At 38.6% G+C, this 27,421-nt stretch overlaps 1 protein-coding gene across 1 annotated transcript in view; it reads left to right on the top strand.

The window, feature by feature from the left end:
* Positions 1-1,519: 1,519 nt before the first annotated feature.
* The window catches only part of ptprja (protein tyrosine phosphatase receptor type Ja), a 90,493-nt gene continuing 64,591 nt past the window's right edge, over positions 1,520-27,421 (top strand). Inside the window, exon 1 of the mRNA XM_055155912.1 lies at positions 1,520-1,760. Within this exon, the coding sequence (XP_055011887.1) occupies positions 1,701-1,760 (60 nt within the window). The 5' untranslated portion in view covers positions 1,520-1,700. The remainder of the gene's footprint in view (positions 1,761-27,421) is intronic.

The raw sequence follows: 27,421 nt of genomic DNA, 5'->3' as shown, positions 1-27,421 counted from the left end.
TAAAAGTAAAAAGTATCCACTGTAACATCTACTCAAGTAAAGTACAGATACTGATAAAAACTGATAAAAGCATGTCTGTACTTTGGCTATGACTTTATTCTCATAAAATTATGACTTTAATGTCGAAATGTTATGACTTTATTCTTGAACGAGCACTTTTTTTTTTAAACATGACCCTTATACTCTTCTGTATATATCTGCTCTCAAAAGTAGTGAAGTAAAAGTAAAAAGTATTCACAGTAATATCTACTTAAGGAAAGCACAGATACTGATAAAAAAAAAAGTCTTATATCAACTTAAAATAACAACTTTAATGTGGAAATGTTACGACTTTATTCTTGTAGCAAACACGTTTTTTTGTTTGTTTTGTTAACATGACCCTTATACTCCGCCGTATATACCTGCTCTCAAATGTAGTGAAGTAAAAGTAAAGTAAAAGTAAAAAGTATCCACAGTAACATGTACTTAAGTAAAGTACAGATACTGATAAAACCTCGTGTTTTCTTTAGAAAATGACTTTATTCTCGTAAAATAACAACTTTAATGCCAAAATATTACAACTTTATTCTTGTTTTTTTTTTTTTTTTAACATGACGATTATACTCCACCGTACATACCTGCTCTCAAAAGTAATGAAGTAAAAGTAAAAAGAATCCATGGTAAAATCTACTTAAGTAAAGTACAGATAGTTATAAAAAACTGATAAAACTGCTTCTTATAATTTATATCTTATCATCTTATAACTTTAATGTGGAAATGTTATGACTTCATTCTTGTAGTGAACACATTTTTTTTAAACATGACTCTTATACTCCGCTGTATGTACCTGCTCTTAAAAGTAGTAAAGTAAAAGTAAAGTAAAAGTAAAAAGTATCGACAGTAACATGTACTGTACTTACAACAAAAACTTATGTACAAAAACCACATCTTTTCTATGACTTTTTTCCTGTAACATAACAACTTTAATGCCAAAATATTACAACTTTATTCTTGTTTTTTTTTTTTTTTTTAACATGACCATTATACTCCACCGTACATACCTGCTCTCAAAAATAATGTAAAAGTAAAAGTAAAAATAATCCACGGTTTAATCTACTTAAGTAAAGTACAGATACTGATAAAACCTGATAAAACTGCGTCTTATAACTTATATCTTATCATCTTATAACTTTAATGTGGAAATGTTACGACTTTATTGTTGTAGTGAACACATTTTTTTTTTTTTTTTTTTTTACATGACTCTCATACTCCACCGTACATATCTGCTCTCAAACGCAGTGAACTAAAAGTAAAAAGTATCTACTGTAAAATCTACTCTAGTAAAGTGCAGATACCTAAATTGTTGACTAAAGCACAGTCTTTTTGTACTTTCACTTAGTTACATTCCATCAGTGGTGCAAACTGCGCGTAGGAGCGGACGCATCGCGCTGGTGGTGAGAAGGCGGAGGGCAGATGAGGAGAGGAGGGGCGAGTGTGGCCTGCGCTGGGGGGAATCGAGCTCAAACTTCCCTGAATGACGCGCTTGGCCGACGCTGCTCCTCCCCGTTAGCGCAACTTTTTCACTTCTACAACTCGCGCCGATGTCTCGACACTTTTACCACTGTATTAAACGATTAACAACGCGCGAGGACCAAAGTTACGTTTCGGACATGAAAGTTGTGACCGGGTAGAGTCGACATCTTCCCCCCAAACACTTCAACATGAAAGCGCTGCAGGGGTTCACGGTGTGGACGGTGGTGGTCTTCTGCTGTCTTTTTGAGGTAAGATAAGAAAAATTCGTGCAACTTTAAGCAAACACAAGCTCTGTATTTTAACAAGAAACATTAAAACTGAAAAAAACTGTTTACTAAATAGACGCACGGACGTGAGTAGTGGTTACGCACCTGTTGCGCAGGTAACGTGCCCCTGACTCCGCTGAAAGTCACTACAAGTCACTTTTAGTTGGACAAAACATCGACTAGATTGAGTTAAAGCTGCAGTTTCGTGTCATTTTTCATCTGCAGGGTCCGTCACCTGCTTGTTTCTACTTATGTGTCATAATTGCTAAGCCTGGAATGTTCCACAGTATGACTTTAAACAGCTCTACGTTACATTTATTCAATTACAAGTGGTTTTATTGCTCAGAAACACCAAGAAAAACAGGTATGTTCACTGTGAGCGGTGTCGCCTCTCCACAGATCTGACCTGTAACTTGGTCTGGTTTGGTCTCCATGAAGATAGAAAGGTGTAATACCATAATTTTAAACACTCCAGACAAAGAAAAGAAAAGCATTTGAAGGACTCTCATGTCGTAGTCTTGGTTTAGTCTTGGTTTAGTTCTGTTTTAGTCCTGATCTAGTCTTGGTTTAGTTTGGTTTTAGTCTTGATCTAGTCTTGGTATAGTTTGGTTTTAGTCCTGATCTAGTCTTGGTTTAGTTCTGTTTTAGTCTTGATCTAGTCTTGGTTTAGTTCGGTTTTAGTCCTGATCTAGTCTTGGTTTAGTTCTGTTTTAGTCCTGATCTAGTCTTGGTTTAGTTCTGTTTTAGTCCTGATCTAGTCTTGGTTTAGTTCAGTTTTAGTCCTGATCTAGTCTTGGTTTAGTTCTGTTTTAGTCCTGATCTAGTCTTGGTTTAGTTCTGTTTTAGTCCTGATCTAGTCTTGGTTTAGTTCTGTTTTAGTCCTGATCTAGTCTTGGTTTAGTTCTGTTTTAGTCCTGATCTAGTCTTGGTTTGTCCTGGTCTTGTCCTGATCTAGTCTTGGTTTGTCCTGGTCTCATTCTGGTCTTGTCCTGATCTAGTCTTGGTTTGTCCTGGTCTTGTCCTGGTCTGGTCTTGGTTTGTCCTGGTCTTGTCCTGGTCTAGTCTTGGTTTGTCCTGGTCTCGTCTTGGTTTGTCCTGGTCTCGTCTTGGTCTCGTCTTGGTTTGTCCTGGTCTCATCCTGGTCTTGTCCTGATCTAGTCTTGGTTTGTCCTGGTCTTGTCCTGGTCTAGTCTTGGTTTGTCCTAGTTTCGTCCTGGTCTAATCTTGGTTTATCCTGGTCTTGTCCTGGTCTCGTCTTGGTTTGTCCTGGTCTCGTCTTGGTCTCATCTTGGTTTATCTTGGTCTTGTCCTGGTCTAGTCTTGGTTTGTCCTGGTCTTGTCCTGGTCTAGTCTTGGTTTGTCCTGGTTTCATCCTGGTCTCGTCTTGGTTTGTCCTGGTCTCGTCTTGGTCTCGTCTTGGTTTGTCCTGGTCTCGTCTGGTCTGGTTTTGGTTTATCCTGGTCTTGTCCTGGTCTAGTCTTGGTTTGTCCTGGTTTCATCCTGGTCTCGTCTTGGTTTGTCCTGGTCTCGTCTTGGTCTCATCTTGGTTTATCTTGATCTCGTCCTGGTCTAGTTTTGGTTTGTCCTGGTCTCATCTTGGTCTAGTCTTGGTTTAGTTCTGGGTTTAATCACACATTTAATACAATAATAATACCACTCCAGACAAAGCAAAGAAAACCATTTGACGGACTCTCCACAAGAAAAGTTACACAATGCGCCTTTAAATTGTGCACAATGTTATCTGGACCACTCACTGTTGTTTAATTTAACAATGGTTATAGAAGCGTAATGTGCACTAAACCAAATATTGAAATAAATTAAAACAAATTTCAGTCTTGGTTCAGTTTCACATTGGCCCAGTAAGATAAAAAAAAGGCTTGTAAATGTATTTTTTATTTTTCTAACATTATGTAAAAAGCAAAAACTCCTTAATTGTAAACTATTATTTAATATTTTTGACTCTTCATTCGTCAATTTTACAGTTATATTTAGATCATTTTGGTCTATATATTTGTTTTTTAATCAATTATCATTAGTAAAAAATAATAATAGCGATAATAATTCTTAAAGGTGCACTGCGTAACTTTTCTGGTTCTAGTATGACTTAAAATTTGATTACACTTGCATTCTTTCACTGAGAGGGCGTGCCTCTCCGCAGATCTGACCTGTAACTTGGCCTGCTGACCTCATTTGCTTGTCTTGACGGAGAAAGCTGTTTGTTTAAGTTATGATATTTCTTGATCTATTGTGTAGTTATTATAATGTTGTTTCCTGTTTTGTTTCATTCATGATTTGGTCCCATTCTAGTCCTGGTTTAGTCTTGGTTTAGTTCTGTTCTAGTCCTGGTTTAGTCTTGGTTTAGTTCTGTTCTAGTCCTGGTTTAGTCTTGATCTAGTCTTGGTTTAGTTCTGGGTTTAGTCACACATTTCTAGTCCTGGTTTAGTCTTGGTCTAGTCTTGGTTGATCTTGTTTTAGTCCTGGTTTAGTCCTGATCTAGTTTTGGTTTAATTCCGTTCAAGTCCTGGTTAAGTCTTGGTCTAGTCTTGGTTTAGTTCCGATTCTTGTTCTGGTCAAGTGTTTGTCAAGTCTTGGTTTATTCCCATTCTAGTCTTGGTCTAGTCTTGGTTTAGTTCTGTTCTAGTCCTTGGTTTAGTCTTGGTCTAGTCTGGATCTAGTCCTGGTTTAGTCTTGGTCTAGTCCTCTTTCAGGCTTGATCTAGTCCTGGTTGGGCCTTGGTCTCATCTTGGTTTGATCCCATTCTAGTCTTGGTTTAGTCTTGGTTTAGTTCTATTCTAGTCATGGTTTAGTCTTGATCTAGTCCTGGTTTAGTCCTGGTTTAGTCTTGGTTTAATTCCGTTCCGTTCTAGTCCTTGATGTAGTCTTTGTCTAGTCTTGGTTTGGTCACATTTTAGACCAGGTTAACTCTCAATTTAGTCATGGTCTAGTCCTGGTGTAGTCTTGATCTAGTCCTGGTTGAGTCTTGGTCTAGTCCTGGTTTAAGTTTAGTCTTGGTCTAGTCTTGGTTTAGTCCCCTTATTGTCCTGGTCAAGTCTTTGTCTAGTCTTGGTTTGGTCACATTTCAGACTGGGTTAAGTCCCGATTTAGTCATGGTCTATTCCTGGTTTAGTCTTGGTCTAGTCCTGGTGCAGTCTTGATCTAGTCCTGGTTGGATCTTGGTCTAGTCCTGGTTTAGTTCTGTTCTCGTCTTGGTTTAGTCTTGATCTAGTATTGATCTAGTCTTAGTTTGGTCCCATTCTAGTCTTGGTCTAGTTTAGGACCTTTAACCATTTCAGTTTCACTCTTATTTTCACGGTTAACCATTTTAACCCCGTGTAATCCACTTTTTTTTTTGCAAATCTTGACTGACGCCGAGTCGACTCCGCTTGTCCAGGTCAGCGAACGTGACCCGAGCCTCATTGTGAAACGTGTTAACTATGCGTCTCCTTGAAGCGAGCGTGTTTGGCAGATAAACCCCGGCCCCCGGCTCCTCACACACCTGTCCCGGTCCCACTGGTCGGGCTGGAGTCGGACGCAGAGCGAGAGGTCCAGAGGTTGAGAATGGCATGTGTGGATGTGTGTGGCCGCTACAAAAGGGTCACGATTGGAATGAGGAGCAGCGCAGTGTCCCCGTCCCTCCTCTGTCACTGGTTAAACTGTCTCCACAGCTAATCAGTGCTTTTATGAGCCTTTGTGTGTTTTGTGGTTTGTGTTTAGACCTGGTTTAGACCTGGTTTAGTCCTGTTTTAGTCCTGGTTAAGACCTGTTTTAGTCCTGGTTAAGACCTGGTTTAGTCCTAGTTAAGACCTGGTTTAGTCCTGGTTTAGTCTAAGGTTAGGCCTGGTTAAGACCTGGTTTAGTCCTGGTTTAGACCTGGTTCAGCTCTGGTTTAGTCCTGGTTTAAACCTGGTTTAGACCTGGTTTAGACTAAGTTTAAGGCCTGGTTTAGACCTGGTTTAGACCTGGTTTAGTCTAAGTTTAGGCCTGGTTTAGACCTGGTTTAGTCCTGGTTTAGACCTGGTTTAGACCTGGTTTAGGCCTGGTTTAGACCTGGTTTAGACCTGGTTTAGTCTAAGTTTAGTCCTGGTTTAGACCTGGTTTAGACCTAGTTTAGTCTAAGTTTAGGCCTGGTTTAGTCCTGGTTTAGACCTGGTTTAGGCCTGGTTTAGACCTGGTTTAGTCCTGGTTTAGACCTGGTTTAGACCTGGTTTAGTCTAAATTTAGGCCTGGTTTAGACCTGGTTTAGACCTGGTTTAGTCCTGGTTTAGACCTGGTTTAGACCTGGTTTAGGCCTGGTTTAGGCCTGGTTTAGACTAAGTTTAGGCCTGGTTTAAACCTGGTTTAGACCTGGTTTAGTCCTGGTTTAGACCTGGTTTAGGCCTAGTTTAGACCTGGTTTAGTCCTGGTTTAGACCTGGTTTAGACCTGGTTTAGACCTAGTTTAGACCTGGTTTAGACCTGGTTTAGACCTGGTTTTAGTCCTGGTTTAGTCCTGGTTTAGTCCTGGGTTTAGTCCTGGTTTAGACCTGGTTTAGTCCTGGTTTAGTCCTGGTTTAGACCTGGTTTAGACCTGGTTTAGTCCTGGTTTAGACGTGTTTTGACGTTTTTTTTCACTAAACTACTTCACTACACATTGTTTTGAATTAAAGGTCCTATATTACGCAAAATTGTCCGAGGCTGGCTGAGGTTTTATTCGTGTTGTAATGTTGTTGACTCATCAAAAATGTATCTGGAGTTGTGTTTTCTTTCATTCACACATTTGAGTAATCCTTTATTATTAATCTGAGTACATCTCCAAAGTATGAGGTGGTGGTTTTCAAGTTCACAGCTTTACCTTTTACCTTTTGTTTAGTAAAAATTGGCAATTCCAGGTTTGAAATCATCCAAAAAATGATTCCAGTGAAGGTGTTTGGAGTTTAAATTGAGCCTAAATACGCAGGTTTTGTGTGTTAAATATGTGTGAATTAAACAAAAACACAACTCCAGGTTTGTTTTTGATGAGGAAACAACTTAAAACATAAATCAGAAAATCCATAAAATAAGGTTTATATGATGATGGTCTAAACAGAAGACGCAAAAGTGGCGTTGCATCTTCACTTCTAATTCCACGTTTAAAAGAGCATTTTCAGCAAGAAATTTGCGTGCATTGGGTATCGATTGGGTATGCATGCCAGTGGTGGTGATGTATGTGACGTGCGCAACGTGAGCAGATCTGACCAGAGTTTTGCATCTTGGGCAGTGTAGACGGAAACGCTATGGCGGAGCGAATTCAACTTTTCCACTCTGGAGGATGGTTTCAGACTTTTGCATTTTTAAGTCCCAAAAACACCATCACCTGCTAAACAAAAGGCACTTCTGATCAAATATTTTGTTGTTTTTACCCACAAGTGTTCTTGTGTAAACAGGCCCTAACCCTAAACCCTTTAACCATTGCTTAAATCAGGGGTGTCCAAACTTTTTTCATCAAGGGCCACAGATCTAAACACAGACGAAGCTGATCGAGGTCGTAGACTGGTGCTCAATACTGTGAATAATTAAAATATGTGCACATTTAACACATTAGAATGAGCCATCAGTCTTCATGCTATGATCCTTAAAACCACACACTAAATATTAAATATTTATCAAGGTAGATTTTCAAAAAACTTGCTATAAAAAGTTGATACAAGGTAATTTGGGCCAATTGTCCCGGAAGCCTGAGGGCCAAGAAAAGTTTGTCTGAGGCCCGCATTTGGCCCACGGGCCATAGCTTGGCTGATAGTATGCCTGGCTTAAATTATGCATTTCCCATATTTTAGACATTCCAGGTTTGGTGACGTAAATAAATATCCAGTTGAACTCAATTTAAAACTAGTCTTGTTTGGTAAGCTGCTTCATTTGAGCCATATTTCAGTTTAAAGATGCACTGTGTGGCTTTTCTGCATTGATCCTCAACCTGTTTGTCTCCATGGAGATGTTAATGCTTTGGTTTAAATTGTCCACAATACGGCATTAAACTAATCTGTCTTACATTTGTTCAATGACTAGTCATATTTATTGCTCAAAAATATCTTAAAAAACATTCATTTTCACTGTGGTTAGGTTTGCCTTTCCACAAATCAAGTCTTGCTCTAGTCTTGGTTTAGTTCTGTTCTAGTTTTGGTCTAGTCTTGGTTTGATCCTGTTCTAGTCCTGGTCTAGTTTTGGTCTTGTCTTGGTTTGGCCCTGTTCTACTCCTGGTCTAGTCTTGGTCTAGTCTTGGTCTAGTCTTGGTCTAGTCTTCGTCTAGTCTTGGTCTAGTTTTGGCTTGTCCTGTTCTAATATTGGTCTAGTTTTGGTCTGATCCTGTTCTAGTCCTAGTCTAGTCCTGGTTTAGTCTTGGTCTAGTCCTGGTCTAGTCTTGCTCTAGTCTTGGTTTAGTTCTGTTCTAGTTTTGGTGTGATCCTGTTCTCGTCCTGTTCTAGTCTTAGTTTAGTTCTGGTTTAGTCACACGTTTGATGTGGTGAATGTGAAACTGTGAACTGCCCCTGACGTTTTGTCAACGAGTACACAGAAAGGAAGTATTTGTACTCACTAAATATGACAAACAAAATCTAAAAGGGCAATACTTTTACTCTTAATAATCTTACTTTGACGTTTTTGTTGAAATTTAGTTATTTTTAAATATTCTTGTCCCTAAATATTTTCTGTGCACTGTTGTGTTTGGAAAAATTACCATATTTTGTTTTTCCTTCAAAAACAAACCTGGAGTTGTGTCTTGGTTTGGTCCTGTTTTAGTCCTGGTTTTGTCTTGATCTAGTCTTGGTTTGGTCCTGTTCTAGCCCTGGTTTAATCTTGGTCCAGTCTTGGGTCTAGTTTTGGTCAAGTCTTAGTTTGGTCTCATTCTAGTCTTGGTTTAGTCTCAGTCTAGTCTTAGTTTGGTCTCATTCTAATCCTCGTCTAGTCTTGGTCTAGTCTTGGTTTGTGCCCATTGTAGTCTTGGTCTAGTCTTGGTTTGATCTCATTCTGGTCCTCGTCTAGTCTTGATCTAATCTTGGTCTAATCTTAGTTTGGTTTCAGTCTAGTTTCGAGTTTCATAAACCGGGTTTTATTTAATTCATGCATGCGTCTGTGATTTAGTCTTGGTCTAGTCTTGGTTTAGTTCCTTTGTAGTCCTGGGTTAGTCTTGGGCGAGTTTTGGTTCATTTCTGTTCTAGTCATAGTTTAGTCTAGTCTTGGTTTAGTTCCTTTGTAGTCCTAGGTTAGACTTGGTCGAGTCCTGGTTCATTTCTGTTCTAGTAATAGTTTAGTCTTTGTCTAGTCTTGGTTTGGTCCTGTTCTAGTCCTGGTTTAGTCTTGATCTAGTCCCGGGTTAGTCTTGGTCTGGTCTTGCTTTGGTCCCATTCTAGTCCTGGATTAATCTTGTCCTAATCCTGGTTTGGCCTTGTTCTAGTCCTGGTTTCATCTTGGTTTGGTCTTGGTTTGGCCCTGTTCTAGTCCCGGTTTAGTCTTGGTCTAGTCTTGGTTTGGTCCTGTTCTAGTCCTGGGTTAATCCTGGTCTAGTCTTAGTTTGGTCTCATTCTAGTCCTTGTCTAGTCTTGGTCTAGTCTCGGTTTGGACCCATTCTAGTCTTGGTTTAGTCATTGTCTAGTCTTGGTTTAGTTCTTTTCTAGTCTTGGTTTAGTTCTTTTCTAGTCCTGGGTTAGTCTTGGTCGAGTTTTGGTTCAGTTCTGTTCTAGTCATAGTTTAGTCTTTGTCTAGTCTTGGTTTAGTTCCTTTTTAGTCCCGGTTTAGTCCTGGAAACGAAAACAAAACCCAACTCCAGGTAAATTTTTGATAAGGAAACATCAAAAAATAGTGTAATTTGGGAACTTTAAACGAACAAAAACCCCATATTTTACCTGAACCTTATAAACTCCGTAATTCTTTATCAGTCGAGTTTATTATCGACAAACATTTTCAATACAAGAGGAAGTTAGAGAGAAAAAATTACTGCAAACACAAGTCCGCCTCTTATCTCACCTTTAAGTGTTACAAGCTCCAAAACACACAACTTAACACTTGTACGTGCGTGTACAAGTTTCCATTTCCTAGCGTTTCCCTTCGCAGTATTACACGTTTTATTTTTAAGTTCCCTTTCGCTTGACTATATTTATAACAGCAAAAAATTCAGAGTAGTTTAATTTACATAAGCGTTTACTGTGAGTTATATAATGGGGCAAATGAGCGACACAGAGCTTCCTTGTTGTGGTGATATGTGACCGTCACCTGCGCAGCCTTTAGCTCGAACGGGAAGAGAATGATTAAACCGACACAGTTATATAAATATCTGTTTTTTTTGGGTTTTTTTGTTTATAAAAGAAGCGTTTTATGGAGCTGAAGGATTCCCTGATTGTGGGAAAGATGGACCGGCCTTCGACGAGTTGGGTTTTAGGTTTTGTTTTGAGTGATTGAGTCAATGTTTTTAGGATTTGAGAATTGACTTGTCCCAGTCTGGTCTCGGTCTCAATCACGGTCTGGTCCCGACCTCAGTCCCAGTCTCAGTCCCGGTCCTGGTCTTAATCAGGGTCTGGTCATGGTCTGGTCCCGGGCCTCAGTCCTGGTCTCAATCCTGGTCCTGTTCCCGGTCTCAGTTCTGGCCTCAGTCCTGCTCCTGGCCGCGGTCTGGTCCCAGACTCAGTCCTGGTCTGGTCCTGGTATAAGTCCTGGTCTCAGTCCCGGTCTGGTTCTGGACTGGTCCCGGCCTCAGTCCCAGTCTCAGTACTGGTCCTGTTCCCAGTCTCAGTCCCAGTGTCAGTCCTGGTCCCGGTCTGGTCCCGGTCTCAGTCCTGGTTCTGTTCCCAGTCTCAGTTCTGGTCTCAGCGGTCTGGTCCTGGTCTGGTCCTGTCCTCAGTCCTGGTCTGGGCCTGGTCTGGTCCTGGTCTAAGTCCTGGTCTCAGTCCCAGTCTGGTTCTGGTCTGGTCCCGGACCTGGTTTAGTCCTGGTTCAGTCCATATGTGGTGCAAAAGTCCAGCATCGCAGTTTAAGTCACATAAACGGGAAAACGTATTTATCTGTTTTTTTCGTTTTTTCCATTATTCATTTAAACACAAAATCGAAAACTGGAAAAATGAATCGTTAAATCATTTTTATTTATTTTTTTGTGCAAAAATCTTAAAGACTTGAAATGATTTGAAGCTCAAAGCAGACGACTTCAACTTCCTTGGACGTATGAGCCAGTGACTCGAGACTCGACTTTGACTTGCTTGTCTTTGACTTGAGGTCAAAGACTTGAGACTTACTTTAGACTTGCAAAACAACAACTTGGTTTGGTCCTGTTTTAGTCCTAGTTTAGTCTTGATCTAGTCTTGGTTTGGTCCTATTCTAGTACTAGTCTAGACTTGGTTTAGTTATCTTCTAGTCCTGGTTTATTCTTGGCCTACTCTTGGTTTGATCCTGTTTTAGTCCTAGTTTAGGCTTTGGTCTTATTTTAGTCTTGGTCTAGTCTTGGTTTGGTCCTCATCACAAACGTACCTGGAGTTGCGTTTTGTTTCATTCACACATTTGTTTTTGAGAAGGTAAAAACATTATAATGTGGCTTTAAGTTCACAAGAATCATTCAGACGATTTCATCCCTGGAATTTCAAATCTTTACTAAACAAAGGGTAAATGGAAGCTGTCGACGAGGTGGAACAGAGCGTTTTGAGCTTAAGCAGGGTTACTCAAACGTGTGAGTAAAACAAAACACAACTCCAGATTTGTTTTTGAGGAGAAAACAACATTATACCACGACTTAAAGCTCACAGGAGTCAATTTTGCATAATATAGGACCTTTAATAACAATAGGCTTTCCTAATTCCTGACTCTGAGTTGTATTTTGATCGATTCTTACATGTTTGAGTAATTCTTAGGGATGTAACGGTACACAAAATTCACGGTTTTGAGGTCACGGTTCAGTTCATTTTCGGTACAGTATGAGAACAAAATGCGAAACCATTTGCTTGTTGTTTGTGTTTTTATTAAACCAACAATTAGTTTTAACATTATACAAACGGGAAAATAAAATAAATGCAAAATACTCCTTGGTAATACTAATAAGTTAAGTAAAATATTCTCAAATAAGCAACAAATGTATGAAATATTATAAAAAATAAATTCCTTGTAAACAGTAAACAAAACTTTTCAAAAAGTAAAGTGCAACATTTACAGTTCCAGCATGACGTTTTACTCAATCTTCATATTTTTGTCCAGAAAAAAGAACAACTTTGTCTGCAGTGAGTACAGATCTGCTGCAATTACAATGTCCCCAGCGATTGAAAATACACTTGCACTTGGGACACAGGGTGGAGATTTCGTGCCGGCGAAAGGCGAAAGTGAGGATCATGGCGCGACAACCGTAGTTTTACGAGGATTCACGTGGTTCATAGGGACGTAGTCAAGGCGAGGGGCAATTGTTGTCAAGGTGGCCGCCCTAACTATAAAGCGCCGCGTGAAACACTGGCACCCCAATCACGGACGTTCATCTCTTGTGAATATTAAAGAAGCCGATCCTTCCGTGTAGCTGCATATGTAGTAGCGAAATGTAAACACACTAGGGGTCTACCAATATCCACATCTCACAAAATGATATCGTCACCTCACGGTACGATATTTATTGCGATATCATGGGAAAGCTCATGATTAGAGATGTAACAATATCCAAATCTCGATACGATATTTTCATGATAAAACTGTCAATATGCTACTTTTTCCTCTTAAAATGCCTTGACAAGACTTAATCCAAAGAACTTAGACTTAAAAGTGCCTAGAACTGTTATTTCTTCTTGTAGTCTACATTGAAATGGAGCAAAGGATCATGGTCTATGTAGTTCCCTCTGTTTTGTTTTAGCTATTGCTGCACCATAACTCTTACTTTAAACAAAGAGACTTGTGATTTGATATTATTGTGATGGTCCGCGATATTTTTGTGAGAACTTTGACAATACGATATCACGATATTTTGGTTATTGTGACATCCCTAGTGCATTGTGTCCATGGAGATGTTTGTCGGGAATGTTCCACAGTATAGTATTAAACCTTTTTATCGTCATAGAGACCAAGCAAAGACCAAGTCAGAATGTGTTATATAGAAATGTAGAGAATGTAGAAAGTGTTTTAGAGCTATAAACCAGCTGTAATCAAACAAATGTGAGGTCTGATGACATTTCCATAGAAACCATAAAACGCACACAAATTGTGAATCGAACGTCTTGTACCGAAACGTTTCAGCACCAATACATGCACCATTACACCTCTAGTAATTCTGTATTGTCCTGCATTTGAAACTCAAGGACCTTGAAACGTTCTGTGTTCACTTTCCCCTCCGTCTTCGCCCACTTTTATTCATGCAAAGCTGTTCAGTGATGATTTGAACAATAAATAACAGTTTTGTTTTTTCGTTTGTGTAATACGTTAGTAAGTAATAAGGAAATAAGTCCCATTTTCTGTCCCTGCACTGATCTTGATTAACATTGCGCGCTGGCAGATGCTTAAAGTCCAAGTATCGGTATCGAAACTGAAAAAGCGGGAGTGGTTCATCCCTTATTATTCCAGTTTATTTATAGCACCACTGATAATATATATTTGGTCTTCTGTAAAAATTTGCATACTTCAGCAGGCGACACTCTGGCTACTGTCCTGTTAATCATTAGTCTCCTAAATTATAAACTATATTACAGTATTTTCTGTTATAATCGGTGTAATAACCCATTATAAAAATAACAAATTACTGTAATGCATTACTTTTTGCTGTAACGCAGTAATGTTCGGCATTACAGGGAAAAAATAGTAATATTTTACTCGGTACAAATGTCAGTAAAGCGCGTCACAGTGCTTTTTTAACCTGGATTGAAGTGGTGTTTTTTTTTCCGTTTTTCTTAATACAAATTCGCTAAAATCACCACAATATCAGCAGCGGTGAATCGCCGGAGATGCGCCCGTGTAGACTGTCAGGTGACTGTGAGCTAAAGGACCGGCTCAGAACTCCGCTCCGACCTGGTTCAGTCCTGGTTCAGCTCTGGTTTAGTCCTGGTTTAGTCCTTGGTTCAGTTCTCGGTTTAGATCTAGTTTAGTCCTTGTTCAGTCCTGATTTAGTCCTGGTTTAATCCTGGTTCAGTTCTGGTTCAGTGCTGGTTCAGTTCTGGTTTAGACCTGGTTTAGACCTAGTTTAGTCCTGGTTTAAACCTGGTTCAGTCCTGGTTTAGGCCTGGTTTAGACCTGGTTTAGTCCTGGTTCAATCCTGGTTTAGTCGTGGTTTATTCCTGGTTTAGTCCTGGTTCAGACCTAGTTTAGTCCTGTTTCAGTCCTCGGTTTAGACCTAGTTTAGTCCTGGTTCAGTTCTGGTTTAGCCCTGGTTCAGTTCTGGTTTAGAGCTGGTTTAGTCCCTTTTTATTCCTGGTGTAGACCTGGTTTAATCCTGGTTCAGTTCTGGTTCAGTCCGGGTTCAGCTCTGGTTTAGGTCTGGTTTAGACCTGGTTTAGTCCTGGTTCAGCTCTGGTTTACACCTGGTTCAGTCCTGGTTTAGACCTGGTTTAGACCTAGTTCAGTCCTGGTTCTTGAGTCCTGTATATTTTGGAGGCAGTAACAACATTATAACATTTCTTAAACCTCAGAAGAGTCCATTTTGCGTAGGATTTTTAATAGTAGCACTGAAATAAACATGACATAGTTACAACTTTAGGAATTTACCAAACTGTGGATGACGTCTGCGTTTGTTTCATAGACGCAACCGTCCTTCAAAACGCTGACTTTTCACCGAGCACACTTCGCCTAAATACCACCTCTTTGTATCTCATTATTATTTTGAAAAGTCACCACTCAAACCCTCTTTTGTGGATTTTTGCCCCCTCCGCCCACTTACAGCCCAATTCCGTCACACTACCGGCTTCAAATTAACATCGTCCCCCGAAAGCCGGCAACGCTCTTCGTGTTTCTGTGTCTGGAAGCTCAGCGTGTTGAAACGGAGCTACAAAGAGTCACAGTTCCTCACTCGATGTAAATGAGCCCCAGTCTGTCCGGTTCATCTCAATGGCCTTATTGTGAGGACACAGCCATGTTTTTATCTGTAGCATCTGCGCAAAACACGACCGGCGGTGCTGGAGTGGAGATTTGAATTTACTGTTTTCATATTTTAATTAATAATGATGATAATAATACTTTTTTTTGGTCTATTTGTACTACTTTGTGCGTTTTATATTCATACAGAAGACAGTAAATATATAACGTAAGATCATGTGGGATTATGCAGCGAAGAAAAAACGTTAAACTGCGTAACTTTTCTGGTGGATGGTCTGTCACCTGCTTGTTTTGCTTTGATTATTTCACAGAATAGAAATAAACTTGGTGATTATAAATGTCAGATTCTATGGAGGATTGGGGTGTAACGATATCCAAGTCTCACGATATGATATTGTCAAGGTATGAACCTCACGGTACGATATTTTTTGCGATATCGTGGGAAAGCTCACGATATGGTGGGGAGGGTCACGATTAGGGATGTATGATATTTACTGTGATATTTTGTGGAGGCTAACAAAACGTAATCCAAAGAACTAAGACTTTAAAGTGCTTAGAACTGTTATTTCTTCTCGTTGTCTGCACTGAAATGGAGCAAAGGATCATGGTCTATGTAGTTCCCTCTGTTTTTTTTAAGGTTTTGCTGCACCAAAACTCTTAACTTAAGCAAAGACACTTGTAATTCAATATGTTGTGATGGTAACGATATTACTGTGAGAACTTTGACGATACGATATCATGATAGCCTACACATAGTAAGAACTCATGTTTTCAAGGTATTTTTGAGCTATTAAACGTATGTAATTGAATAAATGCAAGGCAGATATGTTTAATGTTTTACTGTGGAACATTCCGTGCAAAGACACAAGCAAGTATCTGAGGTGATGGACACTTAAATCCTCAAAGTAGCCGCCCTTTGCTTTATCGAAAAATATTCTGTAGAGTTATTTGATTTTTTTCCCCCCTTTTACTACACAATAAAAAATGCTGGATTAAAAATAACCTGTGAAAAATAATAAACCAGCGTTGGGTCACTATTGAACCAACACAACTCTGGTTATTTTGACCCAGCAGTTTGGGATATCAGTTTTATTATATTTTATATTTTCTACTCAATTCTGGGTTGTGTTTTACTCCTCTGCTGGGTTCTTTCTACCCAATACAGGAGTTAAATGTTTGTAATGACCACCACAGTGCTATTTAAGAAACACTTATTTTAAAAAAAGTTAAATAAATAATTAAATTAAAAACATGTCACAACATTAACAGTAACACATTATGAATTCAGCAGTAAAATGTTCATTTTAAATTTAAACTTTTACAACATCAGTGACAGAAGTTTGAGCGTTGCGTAGGTTTATTTCAGATTCTTGGAGCTTCAGTGTGGTTCAGGAGGTTCCACAGTGAGAACAGAGACACGGGCGTGTTCTAGGAGTGTAACGAGATCCAAGTCTCACGATACAATATCGTCAAGTACGAACATCACGATACGGTATTTGTCGCGATATCATGGAAAAGCTCACGATATGGAGGGGAGGCTCTTGATTAGGGATGTAACAATATCCAAATCTCTTAGTACAATATTTACTGTGATATTTTGTGGAGGCTTACAACCAAAACTGTTTACACGCTATTTTTGCCTCTTAAAATGCCTTGACAAGACTTAATCCAAAGAACTAAGACTTAAAAGTGCTTAGAACTGTTATTTCTTCCTGTAGTCTACACTGAAATGGAGCAAAGGATCATGGTCTATGTAGTTCCCTTGGTTTTTTTGAGCTATTGCGGCACCATAACTCTTAATTTAAACAAAGAGACTTGTAATTTGATATATTGTGATGGTCCACGATATTATTGTGAGAACTCTGACGATACGATATCACGATATTTCGGTTATTGTTACATCCCTAGCGTGTTCATAGGTCAAATATGCGGCTACACAGACTTTATAAAATACAATATTATGAAACTGAACACTTACATTTAACCCTGATGTAACACTTCCATTTGTGAATGAACAGAAGCTTTGGGGCTGAGTCTGAGTCCAGTGCTCGGGGCTGGACTCTGCTCCACTGTGAATGGGAAGAACATAGAGGAAATATTAAATCAAACCCAAATGAAGTGGATAAAAACACAATGTTCATATATTAAGCAGGTACTAAAAGTTCAAGACTATCTGTGTCATGTTGATGTTTAGCAGCAGAAGTCAAACGCTTATTTAGTAACATGAACTTTAACTGGTACAGACTGATTAAACTGTGAAAAGTTCCAGACAAAATCACAAAGATAAAGCTGAAATACCATTAACTGTTGTTTCTTTGACGCAGTAGGTGTGGTGAATAATGGCCACCGTTGACAGCGTTATCCAAGAATACTGAGTAAACCGGAAAAAGGCGTAAAAATGTCTATCATTATGTTAGATCTGAAATGACCCAGAGTTTGGTTTAAGCAAAAACGATCCAAATGGAGCATGGAGCATTTTTCTGGAGATAATTCCATACATCTTGCGTCATATTTGTTATCTTCTGTGTCTATAAATGTAGAAAAAAGAAAAAAAAAACACTACATGAGAGGATGTCCAAACTTTTGACTGATAGCGTTTGTATTAGTGATCAGATTTCAAGCGTGTTTTTATCTGCTGTAGTTGTTCTGAAGTCGAGGAGAGACCAGGTGCAGTCCACAGGTGGAGCTTCCAATGACAGAAGAGTCTCTGTTTTACACTGACCCCGGGGATTCTGGGTAATTAAATTGTGAAGAGGATTTGTCAAAGTGGCTCTGACATGACGTCTTTGTTACCATTCATCGTTTTATCCTCTTTTTGAGTTATGTTTGGTTTGGTTTGGTTGACTTTTGCGTATTTTCTGATCTGTTATAATGTTTTTTCCTCATCAAAAACAGACCTGGAGTTGTGTTTTGTTTCATTCACACATGTTAAACACACAAATCCTGCATCTTTATTGTGTTTTCTTCTCAAACAGAACTACCTAAGTCATATGGTAATACAGGAAGTGCTCCACTGTGTTTTTAAACTCCATACACCTTCACTTGAATAAATTGGATGATTTCAGCTCTGAAATTGCCAATCTCTGCTGAAATAAAGGTAAAAAGTAGCTATTAACTTGAAAACTGCCACTTCATGACATCATAAGGTGGAATTTGGAGATGTAGACAGGCTAATAATAGACTAACGGTTACTCAAACATGTGTGAATGAAACAAAACGCAACTCTAGGTATGTTTTTGATCAGGTAAGAACATTATAACATGACTTAAAGGTTGTATAGAGGATTTTTTAAGGGAAGTGAAATACAGCGACAGTCCTTTTTCAAATGTTGTTCATGCGTGACACCACCTTCCTCCTCCAAAACTCCTTCAGTAGAAACACCTCCTCCCGCCTCCTTACTCTAGAAATTACGCTTGTTTACAGCCAGTGCGCGTTCAGAATTACTGTTGAAGTGACCTGTCTAGAAAGAATTTAGCGACCGGCGCATCAGCTTTTGACCGTTCGTCTGCTTCAGTTGCGCAATCGCTGGAAGGAATCTCCAAGAATCACCTCAGTTTGTCTTCGCTCCTTTTCCCCTTCTCTTCTTCTTTCGGCGACCTCAAAAACGGACTTTCTTTTGCGGCGAACTGGTCGTGGATTCTCGTCCGCCATCGCAACAAACTTTGTGCGAATTGCGAGGAAGCGACACTTTAAAAAAGACTCTAAGAACCGCTGCATAAACGACGTAATCCCAGCGCGCCGAGAGTCAGTTACACTAGAAACATAGGGAGTTTGATTGACAACCTAACAGCCAATAGATAATGAGGGAGCCTCGTTTTCTATTGGCTGGTGTTTATCTGGCTTCACTACGTCCACAGTTGATAGATTTTCATTCTTTTTTTTTTTTTTGGTCATCATAATTACAAGGCTGCTGCATCTCTGTAATGGTATTTTAAACGTTCACTGACAATTTGAAGCAAACAAACAAAAAAAAAATCCTCCATACAACCTTTAAAACTCACAGGAGTCAATTTTGAGTAATACCTGACCTTTTAAATTTACTGGAAGTGGCTGATGTTGATTGTTTAGAGTCCAGAGCAGCAGACGTCCGATAAGCTCTGATGATATTTTGGGGCTGATTTTGATCATTTTCCTCAAATTTAGTTATTTAAATTTACTACAAACTCACCCACAGTGCTTTTTTCAACGACTAACCTTTGCAAAAGCTGTGTTGTCTCACTTTGTGCAGTTTTATCTTCTTATTAAAGCAGTAGAATTGCAGTAGATTGACCAAAACAAATATCAGCCTGAGATTTAAAGGTGCACTGTGTAACTTTTCTTGAGGGGGCTCGCAACCTGGAGATGTTAATGCTTTGGTTTAAATTGTCCACAGTATGGCTTTAAACTCATCTGTCTTGGATTTATCCAACTACAGGTGTTTTTATTGCTCATAAATATGCATTATTACTCCACAAATCTAACCTGTAAATTGGTTTACAAGTCTCCATGGAGATTCATATGTTTATGGTCGTACTGTGGAACATTCCAGGCATATCTATATGGAGACAAGTAGGTGTTGAACCCTCCAGCAGATAAGTTACACAGTGCACCTTTAAGGATATAAGATAGTCGATACGGTAAAAAGTAGAAGTAAATATCTCAAGTGCCTGGGATTTTTCAGAAAATAAAATGTATTTTGACCCCAGTGTAACTTTAGCCAGGCTGATGCACCTAGTGCCTCCACTCAATTTCATTTCTCTCCAGTGTCTAGGTCAGGAATCGCAATACACTAGATCAGGCATGTCCAAACTATGGCCCGTGGGCCAAATGCGGACCTCAGACGAATCTTTCTTGGCCCTCAGGCTTCCAGGTAAATTGGCCCAAATTACCTTGCATCAATTAAAAATGAACTTTTTACTGCAAGCATTTTGAAAATCTACTTTGATGAAGCTCATATTTAATATTTAGTGTGTGGTTTTAAGAATCTTAGCATGAATAAAGGCTGATGACTCATTCTAACATGTTAAACATGCACATATTTCAATTATTCACTGAATAGAGCACCAGTCTGCGGCCCTTGATCAGCCCTCTGCTTTGTCTGTATTTAGATATGTGGCCCTTGATGAAAAAAGTTTGGACACCCCTACACTACACGGTTTGCAAGAACCCTGGAAGTTGTAGACCGCACACTGGCCAATCAGTGAAGAGCTGTGAAGCCATGACGTCAAACTCAAGCGCCTGTCTGGGTCCTTTTTGTGGTACAGCACAACAGTAAACAAAGTGGCTGAGATGTAAACGAAGTCATACATTCTGTGTTGGCAACGATTCCCAAGATTGAGGATTTAAAGCTGGTACAAAGAGACTGTTTGGTGAATTTTATCAAGGGGAAAGACTTGCCCTTCTTCCTGCAGGATTTGGCGCATTACATAAGTCGTGACCAAATAGCAGCGACTGGTTAAATAAAAAAAGGACCCTCCTATCCATCGAGTGAACAAATTCTAATGCTGGCTGATTCATCCGACTGATGAATTAGGCTAGTGTAACTTGTGTTTTAGAGACAGAATCAAAATTGCTCATTGACTGTCGTTGTCTTATTATATTTTACTGTATTACTGACTTTGCTTTTGAGTTGTTTTTGGCCGGAAAACTTTCTGCGAAGAAATTGGATGTCAGAATTGTGTTAGAAAAGTGACAGATAACTTTGGACCATTGCTGACAGTCAAATTGAGTTTTCTTGTGTTGTGTTCCTTTCTATCTTCACGGAGACCAAACCAGACCAAGTTACAGGTCAGATCTGTGGAGAGGCGACCCTGCTCACAATCAGAATGCCTTATTTTCTTGGTATTTTTGAGCTATAAAACCACCTGTTATTGAATAAATGTAATGTAGAGCTGTTTAAAGTCATACTGTGGACCAGTCAGAGCAATGACAAGCAGGTGATGGACCCTCCACCAGAAAAGTTACACAATGCACCTTTAAGCTATTTATTATCAAAATTTTAAGAAACAAGTATAAAGAAAAGTTACTGGACCTTTAATGCTACTAACAGCACTATTTGCATTAGTAAAGGTACAGTGCACAGAACAAACTGACTTTTTGCTCAGGGGATTTTTTTTTTTAGCCATAAATAGACTGAATACATCCTGAAATTTAAATGTTGTGCATAACCATAGCAATTATTGAAATATCATGTCTATGTTTCCTCTGCCTCTAATCTAAGATTACCAATAGGGATGTAACAGGCCCAGTCAAGCAGAAGTAAACAGCAAGGTCAGAAATTCAAGTTAATGCACCTGATATAAAAATGTATTCAACAGATACATATGACCTTTCTTAATAAAAAATCTCATTACTCAAAAAGTAAGAGGTTTTTCAACCTAATCTTGTACCATATGGTAGAAAACTATATGAAGCAAATATTCAAACCAGTTTGTTAAGGATATGTAAGTGAGAACCGCTAGTTATCACTGTTTGGATTTATTGCCCAAAAAGTGCTGCATATTTCTTATGTTTTTAAAAGACAACCACACCAGTGTCTCCACATACTGGACTGATTTCTTATTGCACTGAATCTCATATTTGTGAGTGACATTATTATTTCGTTGTCAGATTAGTTCAGCCTGCAGATAAAACTGTACATTAAAATTTTAAATGCAGCTTGCAAAGTGTTCACTCGTGCAGTAACAAACATTTCAGTTGCTCTCGTCCATCATGGCCTCCTCAAAAGCACCTGAACTAGAGTTATCGAATTATACGTTAGAATGCTGTTTCCTCTTCAGAAACATACCTGGAGTTGGGTTTTGTTTCATTCACATGTTTGAGTAACTCTTCATTATTAGTCTGTCTACATCTCCAAACCTCAATCTGTTCTACTTTGTGATGTCATGCAGTGGTAGTTTTCACGTTAACAGCTACTTTTTATAGAGATTAGCAATTCCAGAGTGTTTTCTGTTTGAGAGAATGAAAACTTTGTGTGTCAAAGATGTGTACATTCTAAGAGACAATACAGACCACTGAGGAAATCCTTATCCCCCATGGCACCTAGGGAGTTTGTGCTATTGTTCTTGGTTATAAAATAAGCTTCGTTCTATTGTATTGTATTGCTGTCCATATTTAAAACAGGCGTTCGTAGAGCCACTGTTTAGAGTAATTGCAGGGTGGTAACGACGCCTGTCACATCAACAAATTTTGAAGTTTGATATAGTGATCTGAACTCAGTCTCACAGTCAAATCAACGCACCGGACTTTTGCCGTGGCTGCCCCCCACCCTCTGGAACTCTCTCCCTTCACATCAGAAACTCCCCTAAACACCTTCAGAAAACAACTCAAAACACACTTTCTCCTCAAAGCCTACAGCCCCCACGCACGACTGCTCCTACATGACTATTTTGTCTGTCCTGGCCTTGTTTTAGTGTTAGTAAGTTTTAGTAAGTTTTTATTTTTATTAGGAGTGTCAAATTATCGCGTTAATTGCAATTAATTAATTACAGTCATATTTTGCACGTTCGTTTTTTAATCGCGTTAATCTAATTTTTAATCTCTAACTTTACTGTTTCTGTATGCGAGTTGAATTATTATAAAATCTGTTTTTATGTGTTGTTGGGACAACAACACATCGCTCCCGCAAAGAATTGTAATTTTCATTCCAGTTCTTGCCGCATCTGCGATAAATCTGCACATGTATGATCTCTGAAAACACCACAACACACACACAGAACAGACTCATCTTCACCTTCAACATCCCTCTGTCACAGAGAGAACACTCATATTCCACTGAGTCGTGTCCTTTAGTCCCACAGAAGCTGAACCGCATCAGTGCACAAGAGCATTTTTTTTTTCTCGCTTAGTTTATGCAAATTAGCCATGTGGTTTTTAAGTTTAAGATTTTAAGTTTAGTTTCTGCGAGACTTGCGCAAATTTGCATTAAACATATTATAATTTCAAATGGGCTGATGTGGCTTTATAGTGTTCATGGTTTATATGTTGTAAAGTTGAATTTATTTATGCACATTAATAATAGTAATAATAATGATGATACTGTGGAATGTAAGTGACTGCATCTGTTAAAGTTTGTTAAACAATAAATGACTTTATAAAGTCACTTTTCTTTGTTCTATATCAGTCTTTTAATCTGCCACAATAATGTAATAATTAATTTAAATGAAAATACCTCAAATTGAAGGCTTTTCTCAGCAATTTTTAGGTGAGATTAAAAAGAGATTAATTAGATTAATTAATTATGATATGTAATTAATTAATCTCTCAATTTTTTTAATCACCTGACAGCACAAATTTTTATAGTGCTTTTCACAGACACAGATCATTATTCATTCACTCCATACCTGATGGTAAGCCACTATTGTAATCACAGTTGCCCTGGGGCAGCTGAAGGAAGCGAGGCTGCCAATCTGCACCATCGGCCCCTCCGATCACCACCAACACTTAGGCAATGTGGGTGAAGTGTCTTGCCTAAGGACACAAAGACAGTTTTTGTGACTTGCGCCCCCCTGTGGCACCTGATTTTCCCAGTGGTCCCTCCATCCGATGTATGATTATGACTATTATTATTATTTTACTTTTATTTTATTAAGGAAAAGCCCCTCGAGGTGAGATCCTTAGCGTCCAAAGAATACAACAACAAGTCGCAAAAATACAAACAAGCAAAACAAAAACAAAACAACATATCTAATAAACAGAAACACAAAACGATAAGACTAAATACAAAGACACAAACATAAACATAAACATAGAGAAACGTCAATAGAACAACCAAACAGATCCCTCACTAAAAGCAGTCACATTGTGTTTTAAGATGAATAAGTCTTTGTTTTTAAGATATGGAATGATGATGTGGAGCACAGAGAGTTTGGCAAATTGTTCCGGTCTGATGATGCTTTGAATGTGAACGCTCTTCGTCCGATGACTCTGGAGGTCTTGGATATTACAAAGGAATAAGGATAATCTAATTGTCTGAGAGAGTATTGTGATGAAAATGGAAAAAAAGTATTGTTGAAGGTAAGATGGACAGAAAAGAAAAATGCATTTAAAGATGAACTGAAACCAATGAAAGCGCATTCTTGCATTACTGAAGTAAATATAGACAATAAGAGATAATACTGAAACAAATTTATGCCACTGACACAATGACCCAAAAGCAGATTTAAACCACAAAAACTATTCTAAATCTACAATATTGTTAAAAACAACATGAGCTGCAATAAATCAGCAAAATCAAACTCTCCAGTATTTAGTTTGCATCTGTGATAAGTCATAGAAGTTATTCATTCACCCTTTTATGGCTTAAATCTCATCGTAAAAACCACAAAATTTCCCCAGTAGTGCAAATCTTTCGTGTACTGAACGATAAGTTGGTATAGTGATTATCGTGACAGGCCCAGTGGTGTCCGGCAGAAGCCAGCGTGATGTAAAGTGTACGGGCAGTGTTTGTTCCTCACACCCTGAGCTCTTCTTTCACACATTCCAAACATCACACCTCTGATGGTGAGATGGGCCCAGGCCACAGTCTGTGGGTGCACCGCCACATCGTCCTCCCCACTGCAAAAACACACACACACACACACACACATACACATACAAGCACACACACACACACATACACACGCACTCGCTCTACTCTGTGCTCGACTTGAATTTCCCTCAGGATCAATAAAGTATCTGTTCATGTTCATCTATTTTTCTATCTATAGGGCTGTAAGTTTAGGTCTGTCATGCAACACTTTTTGAAGCGTGATATATATATATAAATGTGTTTCTCACCTTCCACGGTGGTAGGTCTCTCACCCTCATTCAGCTCGGGTCGTCTACCAGAGGCCTGGGAGCTTGAGAGTTCTGCGCAGTATCTTTGCTGTTCCCAGTACTGCACTTTTCTGGACTGAGATGTCCATTAATATATATATATATATATATATATATATATATATATATATATATATATATATAGAGAGAGAGAGAGAGAGAGAGAGAGAGAGAGAGAGAGAGAGAGAGAGCTACAAAGAAATATTGTTGTAACACTTTATTTTAGGGTACATTTACTAACATCTACCTACCTGCTAATTAACATAGTTGTAAATGATTAATTTGTCATTAATTTGTGTTTATTCAGCCCTTATTAATGTTTAATGTCCCCATATAAAAAAAATCAATTAATCAAACTTTATTTCTAAAGAACCTTCCAGCAACCGAAGCCGACCAAAGTGCTGTACAACATTAAAACAGGACAAAAAACAATAAACATCATACAAACAAAGCAACAAAGCATATCACACCATTAAAATAAAGAAAGTGTCACAGGGCCACTAAGTGTTAAAAGCCATTCTAAATAAGTACGTTTTAAGATTGGTTTTGCACAGAGACAGGTCACGGACGGACTGTAACTCATAAGCTTATTCTGCTTATACATTTACAGACACTTTCCTATTAATATACTCCTTATTACTGCTTATTAATATGATACTAGGCCATTTTTGTATATTAATTATGATCTCAATAAGCTAGTGTTGTCAAGTGGTAAATAGTACCACAAGAAATGTAGTTTTTATTTTTTACACCAAAAGCTTATTAGAATCATAATTCATGTACAAAAATGCCCTAGTATCATATTAATAAGAAATAATAAGGAGTATATTAATAGGAAAGTGTTTGTAAATGTCTAACTAATAGAAGAATAAGCTTATGGAGAATTAGACATTAATAAGGGCTGAATAAATACTAATTAATGACAAATAAGCTATTTACAACCAGGCTAATGAGCGGGTAGGTAGATGTTTATAATTGTACCATAAAATAAAGTGTTACCAATATTGTGATAAACAATAATACTGAAACTACTTTATGTCACTGACACAAAGCAAGATTCTAATTAACCACTTTTTAAATATACAACATTCTGTTACATTAACTACAAATTATACTGTACTAGGAATGTAACGATATCCAAATCTCACGGTACGATATTTATTGCGATATTTTGGAGAGGCTGATTTAATTGTAGATAGGACGTTTTTTTGTTTTTAAAATACCTTGACAAGATTTTGGTGTGAATTATTTCCATCGTAATCCCAAGAATTCAAGTAAAAAACACATTTCTTCATGTTGTCTGTGCTGAAATGAATCATGGGATATGTAGTTCCCTATGTTTATGAGCTGTTGTAACTCTAAAACCATGCATTTGAGCAAAGAAACTTGTAATTCGATATGTTGTGATGGACCACGATATTATTGTGAGACTTTTGACGATACGATATCACGATATTTCGGTTACTGTTACATCCCTATACTGTATTTCTCTTATGCTTCTCTTACTTGAGTAATTTCTTTGGCCACTACTTGAGTAATATGAGCTGAAGTGAGGGTACACAACATTTGGCCTCTTTGCCCAATTCTGCATTTAATAACAAAAATAAGTGATTAATGTAAGCCCATTTTAGTTAACTGGAAGACATTAAAATGCTCCAAAAATCAGGAAAAAGTGTCTAGAATTTGAAATTTCTCTGAACTTGGAGCCTGATTCATCAACCAGTTTCACCATGTAGAAACCATCTGACCTCGCAGCGTTAGAATTCGTTCACTTGACGGTACTTTTTTTCATTCAACCAATCGCCGCTATTTGGTCGTGACGTTTGTATTGCACAGCTAACGGGGCTAACTAGTATATTAAGCTTTTCCCAAATCCTGTAGGAAGAAGAGCAATAAAGTTTTTCCCCTTGATAAAATTCACCAAACATTCTCTTTGTTCCGGTTTTAAATAGTCGATCTCAGGAATCGCTGACAACACAGAATGTATGACTCTTCGCTGATTGGCTGGTGCCTGAACTCGCACTTCCGGGGTTGTTGCGAACCGTCTAGAGCACAGGTGTCAAACATAAGGCCCGGGGGCCAGATCCGGCCCTCCAAGACCTTTAATCTGGCCCTTGGCTGATTTTCTACTCAAATATTTGAATTATATTTTCTATTAAAATCTTGTTAATTTTCTGTGGTGTTTATCACAGCAGCGTCTCCAGCGTCTCTGTACGTGGCCCCTCCCACCAGAGCAGCACAAATGAAGACTTGTCTCTTTCCAAACGCTCTTTGTCGCAAACGCATTTTGACCTCATCAGCAAAATGTCAAAAATGAGAAAAGTGGAGCCAAGTGCAGGAGTGTCCAAGAAAAACTGACTTATTCCTGTTTACACACAAGTTCATGTTAAAACTTTGTGTTGAAATTGCATTTTTCTTAAAGTTTCAGTTTGTTCATAATATTATAATATTTTGTAAAAGAAAGAATTCGTCAATTAAAAAAGATTTCTGTAATAGATTTGTGTTTCTCTGCACAAATATTTGAACTTATTACTATCTTTGGTATTTATATGACATGAGTTTTCTGATCCGGCCCCTTTGGGATCAAAGTAGGTTGGACACGGCCCCCGGACCAAAATGAGTTTGACACCCCTGGTCTAGAGTATTCCGATTCCTGACCTAGTCATTGGAGAGAAATAAAATCGAGCGGAGGCACTAGGTGACACTAGCCTGGCTACCCTCAGACCACCTTTCTGTACATGTGGCCCTTGCTCTTGTGTGTTTCTGGAATTTTCTGTTAATTTGTTACTACTGATTCACATGATGTAAGTGGTGTTTGTTCAATGTGAATCACCAGTGACCGAGCCCGGGTGATTTACGTGC

This window comes from Boleophthalmus pectinirostris, unplaced genomic scaffold, assembly GCF_026225935.1.
Source record: "Boleophthalmus pectinirostris isolate CB_2022bp ecotype Guang Dong unplaced genomic scaffold, ASM2622593v1 HiC_scaffold_2, whole genome shotgun sequence".
In the NCBI taxonomy this organism is placed as follows: domain Eukaryota; kingdom Metazoa; phylum Chordata; class Actinopteri; order Gobiiformes; family Gobiidae; genus Boleophthalmus; species Boleophthalmus pectinirostris.
Note: the sequence above shows the minus strand (reverse complement) of the source record. Positions and strands in the feature narration are given on the sequence as shown.